Consider the following 21,790-nt stretch of genomic DNA (forward strand, 5'->3'; position numbering starts at 1 on the left):
GCAGTCTTTTGTTTCCATTTGGTTTTTGATCTGTGTTAGCCTCCTGCGGGAGCAATGTATTTTTAATCTGACCCAGTTGCTTTATGCCCCAACTCATGCTGTTGTTTTTAACCCATTTAACTGGCAGGTTACACTTGCTTTTATTTTGTTTCTTTGTTTTCAGTTTAGAAGACTCCCGAAAGTCATTTTGGGGGCCAGAAAATAGAGAAGAACTTTTTCTAAAATAAATAAATTGCTGTGTATTGTGAGAAGAACGTAAGGGAAGAATGCATCATAGAAAAGTAATTGTAGAATGACCAGTTCATTTCAGATTCAGGTAGGTAGCCGTGTGGTCTAACAGTCAAAATATATATTAATATATATGTCCAGTAGCACCTTAGAGACCAACTACGTGGTTCTTGGTATAAGCTTTCCTGTGCATGCACACTTCTTCAGATACACTGAAACAGAAGTCACCAGACCCTTATATATAGGGGGAGGGGAGGGTGGGGTTTTTCTCACCCTCCCACTATATAAGTGACTTCTGTTTCAGTGTATCTGAAGCATACACTCTAAGGTGCTACTGGACATTTTTTTTTTAAAAAAAATATATATATTCCAGTTCATTTCAATATAGGAGAAGGATAAAACTAATATATAAAGGGGCATGTAGCACTCTGGTGTGAACTTTCACTCATGTTAGTTACACCAAATTAGTAGAGGAGAATCAGGTTCAAATTTCCCACTCAACCACGAACCTCAGTGGTGATCCTTGGGCCAGTCACTAACCCACCTCACAGGCTTCATGGGATGATAAAATTGGGACGAGGGGAAAATAATCATATAAGCCAACCTGAGTTCCTCCCAGGGATGTAAGACACTAGGACCCAGATGTCATAAATAGAACATTCCCTTTGTAAGCAATGCTTCAATAATGAAAGAACATTTCTAAAACCTTTGTCATGTCATTAATAGTGACATATCACCTCTGTGAGCTTTGACATATTGGAAATATGGTCATGGCTGTCTGTCTGTTCCTTTTGATTTTCCACATATTGAGATATCCTCAACCCAATACTGTTTTATAAATACAAGTCAATATTGTTTTGGTTCTCTTTACTTGCTAGTGTAGGTCAGTCTATCTGTTGGGTTTATTTTTAAAATTGTGTTTCCAATTTTGTGACTTTGCAGAAACAGCATGTAGAATACTGACAAGTGTATAAGTATTCTTATTTGTAGAAACATATCTATCTTTTTCATATATGTTCAAGCCCTAGTCACTTCGTTAAGTGATTAATATTCCACCTATATTAATTATCAATCTCAAATTGGAATTATACTACAAGCAGGATTCGATAGGTTATTTTCTAAAAATAATAATAATGTTAGCAAAATCTAATGCCTTATAAATACAGAGATAAAGGGAAGTAGTCAAACTAGCCAAGAAGGGTTTGTTTTGTAGGAACTCGATTTCAAAACACAGTGGGACTGAAGAATACAATTTAAGGAGACTAGATTCAAATAACCTGATTTGCTCATTCCAGCATTAATGAAAAACTGACAGAGAATATTATTTTCTCTATATAAATAGATCACTGGGAGGGAGAGTGATATCAGAAGGACAGGAGAATTAGTTAATCTCTAGAACAAAGAGAAATGAATTGCATTTAGATTAGAACAACAGTAGACGATTATTAACTACCATAGAAATAATAAGATGGGTTAAGTACAGTAACATAACACAATTTCAAATGAAAGTTCCTGGTTTTATTGAGAGGATTGTGCTTCCTATTAATGAAGGGTTGAACTTAATAGGTCTATGTAGTTATGTACATGTAGGGAAGGATTGTGATCATACCTACTAGCCTCACCTCCTGGGCATTCCCACTGCCCATACAATGGACACCAGATCTACACCATTTAAGGATTTTCATGTGAAGTATAAACTGAACCATCTAAACCTTGCAAAACTGAAAGTAGAGACTGTATAGTCTATTCCTACTGTATTGAAATTTATGCATATAGGCCTCCTGCGCAGATGTGATATCCAAAGCATGTGCCATGGGCAGCGGGACTGCTAGCTGCAGTCACAATTGCTTTATAAAGGTACAATGTCTACAAGGGCTATCTCATGATGATTGAAAAGGGAAACTGAACCTACAACTTAAAAAAACAACAACATGCAACCAGGATCTCTTCTCATTCCCTATTTTAAAGCACTCAACCAAGAGCTTATAAAATTACTTTGAGGTAATAGAAAATAACGACCAGAAGGACAAACACTTACTGGGGCTTGCAAAATGTAACAATAAAGGTAATGAGTCAGTCTACCGCACACTGGCACGCTTATAAACTCAGGAGATCCATTTGTTAGCCCTGAACGTCTCCTATTAAAATGCATCACCAGTCAGTTAAGTCCTTCTATGGCAAATGGAATGACTCCTAAATTAATGTAACATGACTTAAAAGTATTTTGTGCAATTGTAACTGGGCCTAGGCAAGGTTCCTTGAATTGCTTCTGATTTTGAGTACGACGTTTGTAACTTATTTAAGGACCTAATTTAACAAAGCAGTTCTTTAAAGTCTCTGTGAAAAGCAAGCCCTACGAAACAGGAAGGCTTTAAGTTGTATGGATTTAGCCAGGGTGTTCAGTTTTGTTTACATATGGACCCTCAATCTGTCACTTAAAACACTGGGACTTAAGCCATAACTAACTTGCATATTAGGGACACGGGTGCCACTGTGGTCTAAACCACAGAGCCTAGGGCTTGCCAATCAGAAGGTCGGCGGTTCGAATCCCCGCGACGGGGTGAGCTCCCGTTGCTCAGTCCCAGCACCTGCCAACCTAGCAGTTCGAAACGACGTCAAAGTGCAAGTAGATAAATAGGTATCGCTCCAGCAGGAAGGTAAATGGTGTTTCCGTGTGCTCTAGTTCAGCAGAAGCGGCTTAGTCATGCTGGCCACATGACCCGGAAGCTGTACAGCGGCTCCCTTGGCCAATAAAGTGAGATGAGCATCACAACCCCAGAGTTTTCCACGAATGGACCTAACGGTCAGGGTCCCTTTACCTTTACCTAACTTGCATATTGGTCTGGCATTTAGTCACAGCAGTCATTAGTTCACTCTCAAATCTATTTTAAATTCCCTTGTATTTAAACCGTAGTTAAAAGTTCAGTGAGAAGGTTTGTTTGAAAGAAAACTCCCATATTTTTCTCCTGTCAATCTTTCTGACTGAGGAGCGGGGAACTTTGCATTTCCTTGTGGGCAACCTTCCAGCAACATATACTAGCGATGTGGTGCCAGATGTAAAAGTGGGCGAAAGAATGGACATGAATCTTACCTTTGCAGGGGAGGCTACATTCCAGCCATGCAAAGGTCAGAGGCTTCTACACACACCTCTACCCTCCTTGAAGGAAGGAAGAGGCAATATGTGTTCCAGAACACATTCCAGACAGGCAGAAGCACTTAAGGATATGTGGCCCATGGAGGTCAATTTGGTCCCCCAAGTCTGAAATTCTGCAGCTTGTCTAAATTGTGGTCAATTTAAATAACACCACCTGTACCTAGAATTGCAGGTACTGTTTACCTGTTAATGTGGTTGTAAAGAAGAGCAAATGCAACTGACCTTGAAGGAGCTGCAGGAGGAACCCGGATCCCTCTTCCCCGTATGGCTCGTCCACGAGCTGACTCTTCTGAACCATTTAGATATGATAATTCTCTCAATTGCTCTTGACGGATTTCATCATTATAGTCCTGGAAAAGAGTAGGCAGAAGAACATCCTGTCATCTGTATAACTTGGGTCACTTTTGATTTCAAAATAATTGGATATACACACATATATGGGCTTAAATGAATCTTTTTTATACAGTATAAGAAGAGTGTTTTGTTTTGTTCTTGGGGGGGAAAACCTACATATTTTACATGCATACATTATTCAAATATATGCAGTGCACTATGAACCAATAAAAGTTATTGCTTATCCCATTATACTAAGCACATTCACACGCATATATGTTCAATTGAGCTGAATACACCTTGCTCCTTAGCCAGTGTGCTTAGGATTTCAGCCTTAAACCTACCTTGTCTGCACATATGGAAACCATGTGCAGAACCTAGTATAGACAGTCATCTAGTTGAGAAAACAATCCATGGAGAATAGGATGGAACTGTATTCACAGATTCTACCTTCGACCTCCACATGTTCAAGGTCATGATTGCCAAGGGGGCTATGCTTATACACCCAAATGCAAGTAATCAATCCTTTGTGCAATCAACATCCTACAAAAATGGAGTGTACAAAAATGGAGAGTATGGATCATACCAAGGAGCCTATATGCATTTAGGTATGTACACATGCCCCAGTAGAGCAAATAGGACTTCTATGTGGCAAAGACTGGTAGTGGACGTGGTGTCAGTAGGTATGAACCCATGTCTCCCCTTCTCCTTTAGAACATCTTTTACGAAGCTGTCACTTGGACCTAGAAAAAAAGCTAATCTATACTGTGAAAGAACTAAAGGATATTTTAGTAGCAATGAACCTATGACTTTGACCATTTGTGTCTTTAAATAATTGTCTTCCTCACAGAGTGCAAATGTCTTCAAACTGGGAGTTTCTGCCTTCAAGACTTAAAAACTGCATTGCTAATTTGGAAAATATTACACAGTGAAGTCACATGAGGCACAGCCTTCCAAATAAAATATCAGCGCACTAATTCCAGAGCACTCTGTGTGCTTCTTCTGAACCAGTAAGCAGAAGACTGAACCGATGTTTCTTCTGAATCTGATAACAGAATTACATAAGATGCCCACTAGACAAAATGTGTAGTAATTCTACAGCAGTCATTTTAAAAAATGTGCATTAGCACCACTCTCTTATGTCTGCTACTGTACTGTAAAGACTCTAATGCATTTGGTGCCTTTCAGGTAGGAAAACAGCACACTAGATTAATTAAGCCTTCCATACAAAAAAAAGGAGGGGGAATTCCTCTTTGCAACCTCTAAGTAATGACAAAGAAAGTAAATAGAGAGAATGCTCCAGTGGCAGAAAGACCAGTCTGGTTTCAAAAGCAACACCTTTGTTCATTAAGGGGGGGGGAGCACCACAGTCATTTGTTTCACATTACTGTGGCTTACAGTGACAGTTTGCTATAGATTTGTAATAACACTACCTACACAGTTATAAAAAAGGGAGAAAATGTATATCAAAGTGGTTTCATTTGCCGTAATCACAAAAAGACAGGGGAATATTCTCTGATGTATTGAGCCCCGAGGCATGCTACAAGAAAGGCATCCCAAAGGGCTTTTTAGCTTATATATGATGTTTCTGCACACAGAATTCTTCCTTGAGCTATCATTCCCCATGGGTTGCATCCCATGTTATTTGTTCTTCATAATTAGGAGAGGTTTAATTCTACTATCAAACTAAGAGCTGGCCTGCACATTTTGCTTATCAAAGAGAAATGCCTTACACTTAGTTCCCATTCCTGCTATAGCTGCAGTAAACAATCTTCTGTCCTATGAAATGGGGAATCTGATGAAGAGCTGGCATGGAGATATCCAATGCTGTGAGGGAACAAAATGAAGTACCACAGCAATCAAGAAGTACAGCTGACAATAGGCTTCTCTCAGTCCACAGACGTACAAGTGTCTTGATATTTCTGGATGTTTTATGTGAGACTCTGTGATACTGAGATCTAGTAACACCGAATAAGAAGATAGAAAGTGTGCCACCTATAATAGTTATGGAAACTGTGTCTCTGTTGGGAACTTATTGGGGACCAAGCCATTTAGAATTCAGGTCACTGAATATGTGACATCTGATCTCCTTGAAGAATAATTGAAAGAAGTCAGTGAACCAGCCTCCCACTGGAAAACTAGATTGTCTCCACCTTCCAGAGATGGTTGAGGGGTTGCTTTTAAGAAAACAAACAAGCCAGTCTTAACAAGGAGAAATATCCGAGATGAGTACAACACAAAAGCTAACGCCAAAAAAAACCTAACATAGCAGAGCCTTTCCAAACTCCCTTCTCGCTGTACTCAAACCTTGCTTTAAACTGCCTTTCTCCCCCAATCCAGTGTCATTGCTAGATTTACCACATGTTACTTAAGATTAGTTTTGAGGATCTGATCAAAGACTTGGAATTAGAAAAGCAGGATATTTTTTTCCAAATATAAATAAAGTGGAGGTATACAAAAATAAACATTAGTTTCCATCTTACTGTAGGTTTTGTTTCATCTTGGAAAAATATTTTATGGTTTATTATTGTTTATACTGTATTTGAATTACATATATGGGGCATCAAAATCTTTAAGTGCTTAGGGCTTCTAAAGCTCTTAATTTGGCCCAACTCCCACCCACAACTTCCTACCAAAAGGATGTTATCTCTCCCACTCGCACCCTGTTTTCTTTCTTTCTCACCCCTTCCAGAAAAGTGCCTACCTTCAGTGCCAGGGAGAGAAGGGCCCCCAGCAGGTTATGCCCACTACTATTGCCCTTCTCTCAAGGTGACCCATTTGGCTCTGAGGTGGATTCCTGCAAGGGTCAGCTGCCAAGTCTCAGCCCAGTCCACGTATCTCTTGCCTCCAAGTGACTCTTGACTGTCAGCATAGCATGACGACAGATCAGTATAACCATAATATAGTGAGAAATGCATTTTATGATTTATTATTTTTACTTTATAAGCTTTGGTATCTTTGAGTATACTGGTTAATTTTTTTTTAGTTTTTAGAAATATATAATTAGGCTTTTACAATTTGTGACCCAACAAGATAATACAGGCCAATATCAATGCATTGTGCCAGCAATTCTATCCTGCCCTTCCTGCTTTTAGTAGCTCCCAGAAAGCAACAAAAATGGGTGAAACTCATAAAGCACCCTGCATGCTGGTAGGATAACAAGGTCTTATTTAAAAAGAACTGGTTATATACACTATTTGAACTGTCAATCTATTTATAGTGGGAATAACAAAAGAAAGACAACTGTATGCAAACAGAGAAAGAGAGAGAGAGAGAGAGAGAGAGAGTGTAGTTATGGAGTTGAAATATTTCATTTTATAATTGCAAACATTTATCATATGTGCTCTATTTGGCATGTAATGAAACTGCAATCTTCTAAACCTGAAGCCTGCAATTTTAGATTACAAAGCTCACTCCAACTCTTTCATTAATCTGGAAAGCAACATTAAATGAATCTTTCATAACTATTACAAGTCATACTAGAAATGGAGCATCCTGCTGCATTTCTGAAGGCAGCTGAATGCAGAGCCTTGCACTGGAGCTGGATGCGGTGCTCCTAATACTTCCAATAACACAGAGATTGCAAGTCAGATGGAAGCTACACAGGAATAGCAATGAAGACAGAAAATGTGCCATAGAATTTGGTATGAGCAAACACTGGGTCATTTGCACAAGCTCAAATACAAGCTTCTTTCTCTAACAGGTTCAGCTACATCCTCAAATCGATCAATTATGGACGGTTCAAGTTAACGAACAGTAGTTAGTTCGCTGGGTAGAAAGAAAGCACAGTTTGCAAGGGTGCACTTTACAGCAGTCGGCACTCCTATGCAGTCTCCTTACATGGGTTTCCTCCGGACTTGCCCATTCTTGGGTAAGGTTTATATACAGTTGCTCCCAGTGCATTTTTTTTCTATAAAAATAGGTGCCAGTACTCGCCATGAAGTTGTTACAGTAAGTGCCACACTTTTCAACAACCAAAAAGGGGGCGCCAGTACTGCATACCCTTGAGTACTCCCAGAAAAACATCAACTGGTTGCTCCTTTGTACAGTGGTACCTCAGATTACAGACGCTTCAGGTTACAGATGTTTCAGGTTACAGACTCCGCTAACCCAGAAATTGTACCTCAGGTTAAGAACTTTGCTTCAGGGTGAGAACAGAAATCGTGCGGCGGCGGCGCAGTGGCAGCAGGAGGCCCCATTAGCTAAAGTGGTACCTCAGGTTAAGAACAGTTTCAGGTTAAGAACGGACCTCCAGATCGAATTAAGTTCTTAACCCGAGGTACCACTGGATACTCATGCATAGAAAGGAAAATACACATAGAGAGACTGAATCAAGTGAGACTCAAGCACATTAATCAGAGAGGGTGTCTGTGAGAACTGCTTATAATGCTCAAACCACACACACACACATACATCTGTTAGTCTTTAAAGTGCCACATGACAGAGTTGTGCAGGCAAATAGGTTCAGGGGTTTTTTTTGTGGACTAAGTAAATGGATTCACTTCCCTCGATGAAGGAGGTTGTCCCTTGCACTTTCTTACCTCAAGAGATTATCCAGTGGTTTGTACTATTGTGTGTTTTTGTTTTGTTTAGGTCGTCTAGTCGTGTCTGACTCTTCGTGACCTTCGTGCCACTTCACAGTTTCCACTGCCCTGTGCTAGCCCTTACAAGCCATTTTTGCGGGCCATAAGCCTCCAAAATCAGCCTTACATTACAATGCTGCATAGTAGAATGTTGCCTGTGGAGTTTCAAACAGCTCTGCTTTGTTGGTTTAAGTAGAGCCACATAGGGATTTTTTGTTTTTTTTAATGTAAATAAAGTTTTGTTGTTTTTTTTAAAAAAAATCCTGCACTGCAAAGCTAAATAATAATAATAATAATAATAATTTATTTTTACCCCGCCCATCTGGCTGGGTCTCCCCAGCCACTCTGGGCGGCTTCCACCAAACATTAAAATACATTTAAAATATCACAGTTTAAAAACTTCCCTAAACAGGGCTGCCTTCAGGAATTTTCTGAATGTTTATTCCCTTGACTTCTGATGGGAGGGCGTTCCACAGGGCGGTCCCCACTACCGAGAATGAACATGAAAATTCATAGATCTTCAGTGCTTTGCAGCCTGATCTCTTGCAAAGCCCCTGGACCTTAATAAACATGCATATACAGCTATTCTGTACAAAAAGTATAGAAAAACCAGAGCAACAGAGCACTCTGTGACTTTATAAGGGTCCTGCTTGCAACTGGGATAGTGACAAAATATAAAATGGAAAGTAGACCAAGTCATTCAATAGTAGAACTGGGCTTCACATTCTGTTAGTTCCACATACTGTTCCCTTTGTGCTGTCGGTGTTTCAATACTTTTCCTGCTCCTTTTTTCCTATTGCTTGTGGTGGACGTTTTACTTTGGTTGCTTTAAAAAATATATATTTTGCTATAAACTGCCCCATATACAATTGTAGGTGCTGATGACCATGTCACCAAAAAAGGCGCTGCTGTCAGTGCACCATTTTTAAATTTTACATTGAAAGTATCTCTGAAATTTTAAGTGGCTGAGTTGCATCATCCACATTTTCAAAGCTCAAAGCACAGAGAAGGGATCTAAGCAAGTCTGTTCTTTGCTGTGATCCAGCTGAATGCACGTCAGATCTGAAATGCAAGTTCAAGTGCATCTCCTTTTGAAAGCGATACCGTGCAGATAAACATCTTATCAGAATTTGCATTAAAACATGGATGTTATTTACCTGTAGTGTATTGCTTTGAAAGGGAAACATTCTGGAATGTACAGTTCAATTGCACTGTTTGGAGGTTTAGTGAATCATCAAAAGGTTGAGGCTAGAACCCTTCTTCCTCCGCCTGCCCTCAGTTTTTATAACGGGGGAAGGTAACATTTTCAAGTTTCATTGAAACCTCCCAATGGAAAAGAGGGGGGGGGGGGTCTGGGACAATGCAAGCCTTGATGCCTGCCTTAATGCTAAACACTGTGTTGGTGTTGTTTTTTGAGATTGTGATCATCCACACAAGCAGCTCAATATTCAATTTAGATAATGAAAAGCATAAATAAGTGGACAGCTATGTTTAGAGCCTCACTTAACTTCCTACTCATGCGCATTTATGCTCTCTGTTATCTAAACTTTAGATTCTAACTGAAACATTGAGCCATGCTCATTATCACATCCAATTCTGGAGTTTCGTGCACACAATAAACTTGCACATAAGCATAGCTGAAAGCGAAAAAGATTCATGTGAATAAATTGCAGAAATGGAAAGCTCTGGCAAGAACAAGTTGTGCATACACACTGTTATTCCTAAAGTATGGCTATCCAACCCGAGGAATGGCAGAGAGGCGAATGCATGGATGCTGCTCTGTAACAAGTACAGATGAAAATTTGGAGAAGACATTTGAAAGTATCTCTACATGTAAATTTTATTTACTTAGACTATGAATAGATAATTTATACACCACTTGACTTTTTAGAGATAAATCTCTAAGCAGCTTACAAGTATCACAAAATATTACAAATAAAAATCAGAATAACAAATACACTATTAAAAAAGAAACCACCCATAAGTTAAAACAATACAACTGACAGCTGAATAGTATAATCCCCCTAAACCTCAAAAAAAGGACTGGGGTGGGGGGGAGAGATCAAATTGATAGAGCCTGCTGAATCACTTTTGGGTATTACAAAAAAATTAATCTAAACACATTTGGGTCTGGCCCTACCTTGTAGAGCAAGAGAAAACAAATCTGGTCCATAATCGATGTGACAGCCTTTCAAACATTTGAAGATGGCTATCCTATGACCACAATATATCTAAATGAGTACCCGAGAGTGGGGGGCAGTTGCTGTGTGTTGATTCCAAGCAGTCTACAACCAGGTGACATCCCAGTACAATAAATAGAGCCCTCTTTGCTGTATATCTTAAGGAGAACCAGTATCTCGATTTTATTTTGTTTATTGCTGGCAGCACAATAAATCTAAAATGTGCAAGAAAGGCAACAATACGTGCCCATTATCTCTAGGCAGTTTGCAGGCTGAATGAGAATGTCTTCCAGGTAACAGAAGCCCAGAAATGTCTACTGGCAGAGTGCAGAGAGGCATAAACCATGATCATGAATACCTCCTTCTGAGGTTAAATGACAGCTGAGGGAAATCTGTCAGTGTGCCATGGACAAGGCTAGCCAAATATAGATGTCATTTTTCTCTTTCAATGTGCTCAACTAAATCTGTCGGGCATCATCGGCTGGGGGTAGAGGGTAGGGTGGAGGGTGCTGAAGTTTCCAATACACCGGCAGAGAGAGGGGGAAAGGTCACACTCCCTAATAGCTAAAGAGAGCTTACTGCATTGCTTTTCTGAACATTGCTGCACTGTACTGCCAGAAAGTCTAATTCGTGTGTGTGTGTGTGTACACCTGTAAATGAAAAATAGTTTTATAACCTGTTCTGTCCAGATGGTATCTTATGATGGAGAAATTAAATAGGATTCATTTTTTAAAAATGGAAATGCCACTTCTCTAGATTGTGATTATTGTTCAAGCTCCAAACCATCACAAGCACCACATGAGCACTGCTTTGTGCACTTCCTGCAGAATAAATAGCATTTAATTAAATGGGGGTTACTTTTGAGTAAACAACTCATAGAATCAGGCTACACACATGTGGGATCAAAATTAGATGAATAGGAGAGAAACTGCTGGCTTCCATCAGAATACTGATGGAAACATATTCTAGTTTCTGCAATCTATCAGTAGTCTTATATATACACAAATTGGGATGTGGTTTAGGGTGAGGGGAGAGGAATGGACAAATGAGATGAGTTAGTATTCCAAAAAATGAAGAAATACACTAGGGAAAATCCTTTGTTCATGAATAAGTAATGCATTCATTGTGTTTTGATGACAATTGGAATACTAATTTAACTGTTTTATGAGGGAACTTGCTGCTTTGTTCCAGTCTATCTCCCCCTCTTGTATATTGTATAGTACTGTGATCTAAATTGCTAAGTCATTTAACAGCAAGTGCTGATGTGGAAAATTTAATATAATACTCTGATGGAAACTATGGCATGGGCACCCTTTTGGATATTGCAAACTGTCTCCTAAAACAGATGTTGGGTAATGAATTTCCTGGATTAAGGCAGCCAACTGTTGAAACACTTACAATAAGTTAGTTTAGTAGGTGTAAATGTTGATAACCTACATTATTTATATTTAAGATGCTATTCTTAAGAACAGTTTTTAAAAACTGGAGCCACAGCAACAAATTCCACTAGTGTAATGGGGCATTTTTGCTGCTTTTTCCTTCCATGTGCCACCCTAATAAAGACTAGGGCGTCAGGATAACTCCAGAACAATGTGGCAGAGAAATCATTCCATCTGGCAAGCAAGAATGTTAGTGCTGATTAAACTTCAGTCATACTTTGGGTTATGGCCGCTTCAGGATGCGTGTTTTCGAGTTGCACACCGTGCCGAACCCGAAAGTACCGGAATGGGTTACTTCCGGGTTTCGGCGCTTACGCATGCAGAGAAGCGCTAAATCGCGCTTTGCGCATGCGCAGAAGCGCCGAATCACGACCCGTGCGTGAGCAGATGTGGCGCTGTGGGTTGCAAATGCTGCAGGTTGCAAAAGTGCCTCCCGCATGGATCACGTTCACAACCTGATCGTCCACTGTACTGCATTAGTGTGACATTAAATTCCAACCAATGTGTGAACCCTTGTTTCCAAATTTGGGTAAGGTGTGCATTTTCAGCCCTGAAGAAAGAACTTTATAGCTTTGTAAAGTTCAGTAGTTCCCTCCCAGCTACCTCCTTCAACAAATCAAGCAGGTCCAATGTTTAAATAAAAGATTGCTTATAAAGAGAGTGCCAAATGTTAGATAGCTATCAAAGCCTCTAGAAATTCCAGAGCACGAAATAAACCTTTCAACATAATAAAAAAGCAGAAAACACATTCCTTTGGGAGAAAGGTGGGGGGAGATGCAATGCTGTCCCTCTGCTTAAGTTGCTATAGTTTGAATATAAAATTCATTTATCTTGGAGCGTCATGGGTAGTGAAAGATAAATTACTTCTAGGAGTTCAAGGTGCTACAGCAGCCTTTAAGCTTCTATGCCTTTAGGCAAACTTAAATGCCAGATGATTTCTTTAGAAGAAAGTTAAGAGTCACAGCGCACACACACACACACACACACACACACAAAATCTTTTAAACACACTTCTATATTAAAGGTTGTTCCAGCTATACTTAGAAAATGCTAACTTTAGGACCACAACTGCAACAGTAATTTGCTGATTATCAGAAATTGTTACTGTTGCTCCGAATGACTATAAAGAGGCTGGACCTATGTCTTCAAGGTAATCCATTTAGGTGTAAACTTTCATAGGCTGAATAATTTAGTTAATATTTTAACAGCTTTGTAAACTGCTTAATTACAGTTGTCTCTAAGGGGTGTATCGGAGACTTCCTACAAGGAAATAATGTGTTAAAACAATAAACAAATAATCAATTAAAAAAGAATTTAAAAAGTCTTCAGCATTTGCTGGAAGTTCAACTGGGATGGGGCCTGTCTAACCTCAACTGGAAAGGCATTCCATAAAATTTGGTCTGTGATACTGGATGCACAGCTCCTGATGCACCACTAACAGTGACCCCCCCCCCCTGAAGACCACAGTGATCAGATATATGGGAGAGCAGGGATCTAAGGTATCAGGTGGTTCCTGAAGTATCCTGAATCCAAGTTGTTAAGGGCAGTGAATAATTAACTCAAGAACTTTTAACCTGGCCCAATAGTGTATAGGCAGCCAGTACAAGCTTTAGAGTGCTGAAGCTATGTGCTAGTGAAATTCTGTCCACATCAACAGAATAGCCACAGCATTTTGCACCAGCTGGAGTCTCCAGATCTGGTCAATGGGTAAGCTCCACACAGAGTTAAAAGCAACAATCAAGAGTGTTTGCACTTTGGTAACTTTAGCAGAAGGGCAGTTCAAAATGGTAGTACAGTATGTACAATTTGTCACAGCTTTCAGTCTTTCCCCCCTCAATTCTCTATCCCTGATGCAGGCTAGCCTGCATTGATAAAATATTGCAGAAAAGCACATTGGATGTGATCATCTGTAGGATTGCCTCACAATTCTTTTGCAGTATTCTACTGATGTGCACATTTAAAACACCTCATAAAGAGAATATTGATAGTTCTTGTAGAGTCTTAGCAAATGTGCTTGTTTATCATGCTTTACCAATTCAGACAAGTGCATCAGTAAAACACTGCAGAACAAGAATCATGAAGTAATAATGCATACCCAGTTACTTTACAGTGTTTCATCAGTAACAGAGAAAAAGACATAAATGAGTTTCATCATAAGTTTCATCATTGTGTGTTTGTCCAACATTTGGAAATTAAAAAAGGAACAACAGATAATTCCTAATGCATTGGTTCTACCTCAGAAACAAGCCCAGGTAATTCAGAACCATGACTACTCAAGATAAGCAGTTTGTCCATGAAATACTTCATTTGTTTTCCTCATTATTATTATTATTATTATTATTATTATTATTATTATTATTATAAAAACAAACTTCCTAAGTTACCAGCCAGTAACTGGACTAAGGCTGCAATACCCAGTGACCTGTAAGTCAATCCTTTTGAGCACAACAGAGCTGAGATTTGAGGAGGCATGTATAGCAGCATACTGTAAAACTATAAGGCAAAGATATTGATTCGGCTCTTCGGTCAAACATTAACTGTACAGAAAATCTTTCCTAGAATATCATTGATTAGCTAGCATAAAAGTAAATGGTGCTTGGGGCACAGGCAGTATATGTTAAATAGAGGATACAATTCCAAACTTCTGATATTTTAGTCTGGCATCCCGATTCTATAAATTGTTGTAAACTGTAGTGACATTTTTATTGATTTTATAAATTAAAACAAATATATCTATTCTGCCCATGGATAGAATAGTAATCTGCATAGCTGCCACTGAACAACCTTTTTGTGTCTGTCTCAGGAAACATCTATATCTTTACAAGGGAAAAAGTAGCTTCCCTCCCATTGCAGTTGCTGTTGCCATTGCTGTGGCTCTTGTTGGGTGCAAAGTTTCTTCATGGGATGCTGAGTAAGAGAAGGCAAATATATCTCGCCTCTTTACACCTAGGCCACATTTCATAACTGCCTTGCTTCAAACAACTTTCATGCTTTGGTGAGGAGAAAGGGAAAGAAAAACAAGTGCTGGAGCAAGATTCCTGGGGTCCAACTCGTTCTGCTATTTTGCTTGTGTACACGGACTATGTGCTTGTCAAGAAATGGGAAAGTTACATATGGGTGCTGACTGAACTGAAACACACCTTTGGTTTTAAGCAGACCACTTTGTGTTTTTTTTCCCTACAATCAAGCGGTATAAATGAATAAATATGATGGTTGTGTTTTGTGGGAAGGAGAATCACGTATATTGGTAACCACTTTTAGGTTGCAGGGTGGTGGTTTTTTTGGTGGTGTTGTTTTTACAATCAAGAGGTATATAAGTTTTATTAAATGAATGAATGAATGAATGAATGAATGAATGAATGAATGAATATGTTCTTGGTAGGCTTGTATATGAGAGTGTACATCATGGGTAGGCAAACTAAGGCCCGGGGGCAGGATATGGCCCAATCACCTTCTAAATCCGGCCCGCGGATGGTCCAGGAATCAGCATGTTTTTACATGAGTAGAATGTGTGCTTTTATTTAAAATGCATCTCTGGGTTATTTGTGGGGCATAGGAATTTGTTCATTCCCCCCCCCCCCAAAAAATATAGTCTGTCCGTCCCCCACAAGGTCTGAGGGACAGTGGACCAGCCCCCTGCTGGAAAAGTTTACTAACCCCTGGTGTACATTCTGGTATGGCTGTATATGAGGGTACCTATTCTTACTGAATAACTCATTTCTCCAGAGGTAATAGGATTATTTGGAAGCTCTCATACAGGATATTTTAAAAGTTGTAACCCTGGATAATGAAGCCTTAAGAGAGAGTAACATGACCACTTACTGTGTGGTGCCATATTTCCTCTACCAAGCACTAACCATATTGTATGCTGCTCATTAAAATGCTAGGTTATACTCCTGGAACCAGTTGGGCATACAATGAAGCAGAGGAGGAGATGGTCGTGCCTGGCTCCTTGTGTGGTTGGAGTCAGGAGGCTACAAATGAATGGCACTTCATCTTGTTACAAGTACCATGGGGAGGTTCCCATGGCCTAACAGCAAATCAATGTGGAAATCTAGTCGTAGCTGAATCCCCAAAGAAACCTAGGTTTCAGTTGGGAAACATTTTAGAGTTTTATCTGGTGTTTTGGTTAGAATGATGAACTGGGAACTAGAAGCCCAGAGTTCAAATCCCCACTCAGCCATGAAGCTCACTGGGCGACCTTGGGCCAATCACTGTCGCTAGCCTAACATACGTATTTCACTTGCAACTTCACTGTTGCAAGGATAAAAGGGGGAGAAAGGGTGAAAAGCTCACTGGACAAAAGTTCTGATACAAACACAATAAACATGATTTTTGAAAAATAATTAAGCAGCCTACAATTGCAGAGTCATTTCTACATTGCAAAGGTTCGTTCAGATATGATAAATGAGGCTAGTATTGATTATTGCTCCCTATCCTAACAACTTGTATACTCAGTCATCCCCATGATAAAAATATATTAGCTTTACAGGAAACAGATACTTGGAAGCTTTCAAAGGGCAAATTACTAGAGTTCAAATGCAGTGTAAATGACTGGGCACTTCTATGCCACCTGTGTTTGTTGGGCAGTAGCCATAAATTGACCTTGGCAGAGCTATTTACAGTCGTTTTTTAAATGCACCATTTAACCTGCAGCGAATAAAAATGTGTTTATCATATCACCTTTAGCATAAGAATAATTCACTCTTGTTTTCTTTCCATTGTTTTTGGCACTCTGTCAGGAAAGTTCACAAAATCATCAAAATAAGGTTCTTTAATTCCAGTTATTTAATTGTAGATCAAACAGGCTTCCTAAACTGATATAAAATGCTATCTTTACAATCACAAATGTACTCTTCTCAGTTGAAGAAGGAAATTGCCTACCATAAAGACTTCAAATGATTTCCAAATAAACTTAGTACGAATACTGCTACTACATATCTGAATTTGCAATAAGGCATATACCCAGTATATTTATTTGATTTTTCCCGAGGCCACTTCAGCCATGACCCTGTTGCCTCTAAACATGGGTATACCCACAGGTAATGAAAAACAACTATAATGTGGAGATCTCACAATTATAATGTAATTTACGCTTTTGTCTCTCCCATGGTTCTTATCAGACCTCCCCTAAGCCTGTATCTGAAGAAGTGTGCATGCACATGAACGCTCATACCAAGAACAAACTTAGTTGTTCTCTAAGGTGCTACTGGAAGGAATGTTTTTATTTTTTATTTTGTTTTGACTCTGGCAGACCAACACGGCTACCTACCTGTACCTGTATCTGCTGCTCACAATGACAGAAAAAACTCCAATTAATACTCAAGGAGGCTTCCATTTCAGGAGCTTTCTCTCCAACTTGTGTAGAATGACGGCAACCAAGGAGTGTTGGGTGATTATTCCCGATCTTATCACTCAAGTGTTGGTCTTACACCTAAGTAGAATGCCTGAAGAGGGCTACGATATGAGCCCAATTTTTAAACACGTCAGTTAGTTGACTGCCCAGTGACACCATTAAAACTCTGTAATTTGCACTATATGTTTAAATTCCTTGATTGACTGGGGATGACCCACCACTTACAGCAAGCTCATCTATATGCTCTGGACTTGATATGAGGCAACCTCAGCTCCAGAAGATGACTCCTTGGTGTTCTATAGTTCAGCTAACCAGAGTTAGCCATGTCTTCCCTCTGCCAGATTTGTAAAACAGTTGTAATAAATCAACATCTAGAGTTCTCTGGAGTTGGGGAGGGCAAATGTTCTCAGCTTTGTATTATTCCGTCCCTAAAGCCCTCTATGCCCACTTGCTTTGACAGTTCTTACTCTCTTTCTTTAGAGGCGAAAGCTTGATTCTTCTCTGTACATTGCATAATTGTTCTTCCAAATTGCTTGGTACTTTAGCCAACCTGGACTACAATTGCTTTCCTCATCCCTCTAGAGGTCATCATTAATGTCAAGACAAAACCAGAGCAGTGGCTTTGGAATTTCACATTAGTGTTCCTTCAGAACTCTTGAGTAAATGCAACCTAACCCTGAAGGCTTACCACTGTCTAATCTATCAATTTATTCTAAAGCCTCTTCAGTGGATGCTTCAATTTGTGACATCTCTTCAAATTTATCACCTGAAATGAATAGCTGCCAAACAAGTGAATGGTATGCAAATAATTCATTTTGCTTCCTTACAAAACCACCACTAACTCTTATACCTGAGTGGTGCAGTGCCCTATTGATTTTCTACAATACATCCCACATCTAAGGCATTGTTCCTTTTCAAAAAAAAAAGCACTGGTCTTGATTATATATTTAGCTTCTCATATTTATTTCTTAGCATGGAGATAAACATAAGAGATATAGGGAGCTCAGAGCACATTCTTCACTCTAAGACCACCTTCAAACCTGGACTGTCAGATGACTGAGCCCTTCAATCTTGCCTCTCCCCGCTAGCTGACTACTGCTGGTGCTCCTCCAACTGGGAAAGGCTATCCAATCCCTCACAGCTGGAGATGGAAGCAGAAGTAGTGGGCAGGAGGTACAGATGTGGGGGAAATTATGTTCAGGGTTCACATTTTAATGTGAACCTATCTGTTTCACGCTTCCTAAAACAACACACCAAGTGAAATGCAGCTATCTTTTGATATCCAGCACTTCTCTGAATTGTGCAATGCATTGCTTCAGCCAAATACCATGTCAAACATAACTGCAAAAAGCATTAGGGGAAAGTTTGCACAAAAATGCATGAAAATAACATGCAACTATGCATTGTATCAGGGGAAACTGCTTGCAAAAATGTGTATACTATGCAAAAATGTAAAAGATGTATTTCCAGAGAAATTTGCACCACAATTATGCCAGGTTTTCACGAGGATTGCAGACTGATTTGGAAATGTGGAGAACTGAAGTCTGGAAAAATGGGAAACTCAGAGAACCCCAAATTGACTTGTTTGTCTATCCCTAACAGGAGGAAGAGGCAGCTGTGTAATGAATGACATAACCAGTGGCAGAAAGCAAGATGGAAGGGCTGATAGTTTGGCTTTGGAAGGAAAGCTTTGAGCTATGTGAATGTGATGCAAGCAATCTTTTATTTTGTATCTTCACCCTTGCTTGCCAGTCTTTAAGATGTTGAACTACCAAACTGAATTAGACCTTCACCTCTGCACTTTTTAATGAAGTTCATAGGATTCAGGGCCAGCCGAAGACATTTTGGCACCTGAGGTGAACCACAAAATAGCACCCCCTCCCTGTCAGGGAACGAGAGGTGAGTGAAGATCTGCAAGGGGAGAATAAAGAACTACATTAGGATCCTGCCACCTGAGTTGGTTGCTTCACCTTGCCTCATGGGTGGGCCAGCCCAAGTAGGTTTTAGTTTTAAAGCAAAACACACTACCATCTCTTTGCCCTTGAAGCCATGTGTCCTTCTGCATGTTGGGATGTGACAGTTAAGGGACTGTTTTGAATGCTTGAGTCAGGATCGAAACAGTTACTCTGTATTAAGGAAGCTTGAGAAATTGGTTCTCTGTGAATTCTGACAGAAACTGACGAAACTGGAATGCAGTTATAATTTGCAATCCTTTCACAGTTCTCCACATGTAGTGATGCAGTTCTTAACTAAAAAATGTATTAAATTATGTATAAAAATGTGTAAGGGTAAACTAGAACTGCACTCTAAAAGTATTATTTAAATGCAAATTCATGTACACAGACGCAGACAAACACACACACAGAGAGAGAGAGAGAGAGAGTTGGGAGTAAATCCTATTGAGCACAGGGTAATTTCCATGGGATTGGGCTGCACATCTCAAAAACAAAAGTTAGAGGGAGAAGGGCAAACCATTTTGAGGCAATAAATACTAAACAAGCATCCATCACCAAATGGGTAACTCCTCAGTGAACCATAATAATATTATAATCATAATAAATCAGAGATTTGGAAATGAACTGAAGTTATTAGATTTATGAACACATCAATAATACAATTCACTCCTTCCCAATGCACAATGGCAGTGGACTGAATGATGGGGAATCTAGTGGAGATTTGCTGTCTGAGGGGATATAATATGTTTTGGGCCCTGTTGGTTTGATGGTTTTAGTTATCTAGCTTTTTACAGATCCACAGTTCAACACAGGATGCAAGCCCATAGGCTTAAGTTTACTTTCCTCTGCAGTGGCAACTATTGCAGACAGAAAAATCACCAGGTATTGGATTCCTTAACAATCTATTGGCACAGAGAGATATAAGATAGAAACAACCCTCATAGTGAATTCTCCACACTCCCTTAAAAAAAAAGAAAGAGTTCTTATCAACATCATACAATACATTATCAGAATTTGTTGACAATAACGTAAGTACAATTTCAATACAAATAATAAATAAAGTATACCAAAATTAAAAAGGAACTACTTTAAAATAATATAGTACTGTAGGGTGTCCAGTACTGGGGACCACAATTTAGGAAGAATATTGACAAGCTGGAACATGTGCAGAGGAGAGCAACCAAGATGATGACCAAGGGTCTGGAAACCAAGCCTTATAAGGAATTGGGTATGGTAGAGAGGAGGCTGTGAGGAGATTTGACAGGAAACTTCAAAGCTACAGGGAACCAGGCAGAGGGCCTTCTCGGTAGTGGCGCCCGCCCTGTGGAACGCCCTCCAATCACAGGTCAAGGAAATAAACAACTACCTGACATTCAGAAAATACCTGAAGGCAGCCCTTTTTAGGGAAGTTTTTAATGTGTGATATTTTTGTACTTGATTTATGTTGGAAGCCGCCCAGAGTGGTTGGGGAAATCCAGCCAGATGGGCGGGGTACAAATAATAAATATTATTATTATTATAAAGGGCTGTCACATGGAAGATGGGAGCAAGCTTGTTTTCTCCTGCTGCGGAGGCTAATTAATACCCCATATATCATGTATCATCTGTGGACCAACCTCAAGTTCTGGCTCCAAGTTTGAGCAGAGATTGTTTTGAATGTAGGGTTGTTCCACAAGGATAGCCTCTGTCTTCATTTTCACATTCAAGTTCTTTCACCCATATAGATGATAGTTTATGTGTTGTGCCTATGTCCAATAAAAATTGACATAATAAAATACTTAGCTTTTGTTATATACTCTGCTCATTATCAGGCTTTCTCAGAATGAAAGCCATCTGTTTAATATGACACTTGTTCAGGAAAGAGGTGAGCTGTCTCCATAGCAGCCAAGGTATGGGGACAAATTGTAATTGTGCTCTCATTTTTGGTTCTGTAAGTGGTCTGTCGCCTTTTGTAAAAAATCTTTTAATCAAAATAAGCCTTTGCGTCTCCAGCCCTCTAAATCACACACACAGCATGTATTTTTAAAAGCTGTGTGGTACTTCAGATGTGTTAAATGGAATAGTGCAGGTTTTCTTTTATCCATATTTTTAACATTAAAAATATCTATTTCCACCTTATATAAGCAATTGAGTCTGCATTTAAAAAAAGGGGGGGATAAACAGAGAGTAAGAAGCTGTCCACCACTTGTTTTTCTAATTGGATCCACTGGGTGTTTTCATCCTCTTGGATAAAATATGTCAGGTGTCACAACTGATGCACTTCATAATAAGTTATTAAATTTGGTATTCCCCTTCCTTTAATTGCTTACAGAGTATCTTTTTGGCTAGCCTTGATGTCTTGGATTCTAATATAAATAATTCGGTCTTATTTTGCCAATTTTTAATTGTTTCTCTGGGTTCCAAATTGGGAGTGTTTGGAATAGGTATGCCACTTTTGTAATATGTATTCTATACACTAACATTCAGTTTATTTTTTCCATATAGCTTCTTGTATGGTAGTAATATGTTGCCGCACTGTGCCATAAATATATTGTTATAGCTTATTCAACTTTTGGCTATGTA

The 21,790-nt window shown here is 39.4% G+C and overlaps 1 protein-coding gene across 4 annotated transcripts in view; it reads right to left on the bottom strand.

Annotated features, from left to right (window-relative positions):
* The window catches only part of KHDRBS2 (KH RNA binding domain containing, signal transduction associated 2), a 317,562-nt gene that overhangs the window by 102,618 nt on the left and 193,154 nt on the right, over window positions 1-21,790 (bottom strand). For all 4 annotated transcript variants that reach the window (XR_004426194.1, XR_004426193.1, XM_033143192.1 and 1 more), the window contains exon 5: window positions 3,605-3,732. Coding sequence is in view for 2 of the 4 variants with exons in the window: in XM_033143192.1 (XP_032999083.1) it covers window positions 3,605-3,732 (128 nt within the window). In the remaining 2 variants the exon portion in view is untranslated. The remainder of the gene's footprint in view (window positions 1-3,604; window positions 3,733-21,790) is intronic.

This window comes from Lacerta agilis, chromosome 3 (assembly GCF_009819535.1).
Source record: "Lacerta agilis isolate rLacAgi1 chromosome 3, rLacAgi1.pri, whole genome shotgun sequence".
Classification (NCBI taxonomy): Eukaryota; Metazoa; Chordata; class Lepidosauria; order Squamata; family Lacertidae; genus Lacerta; species Lacerta agilis.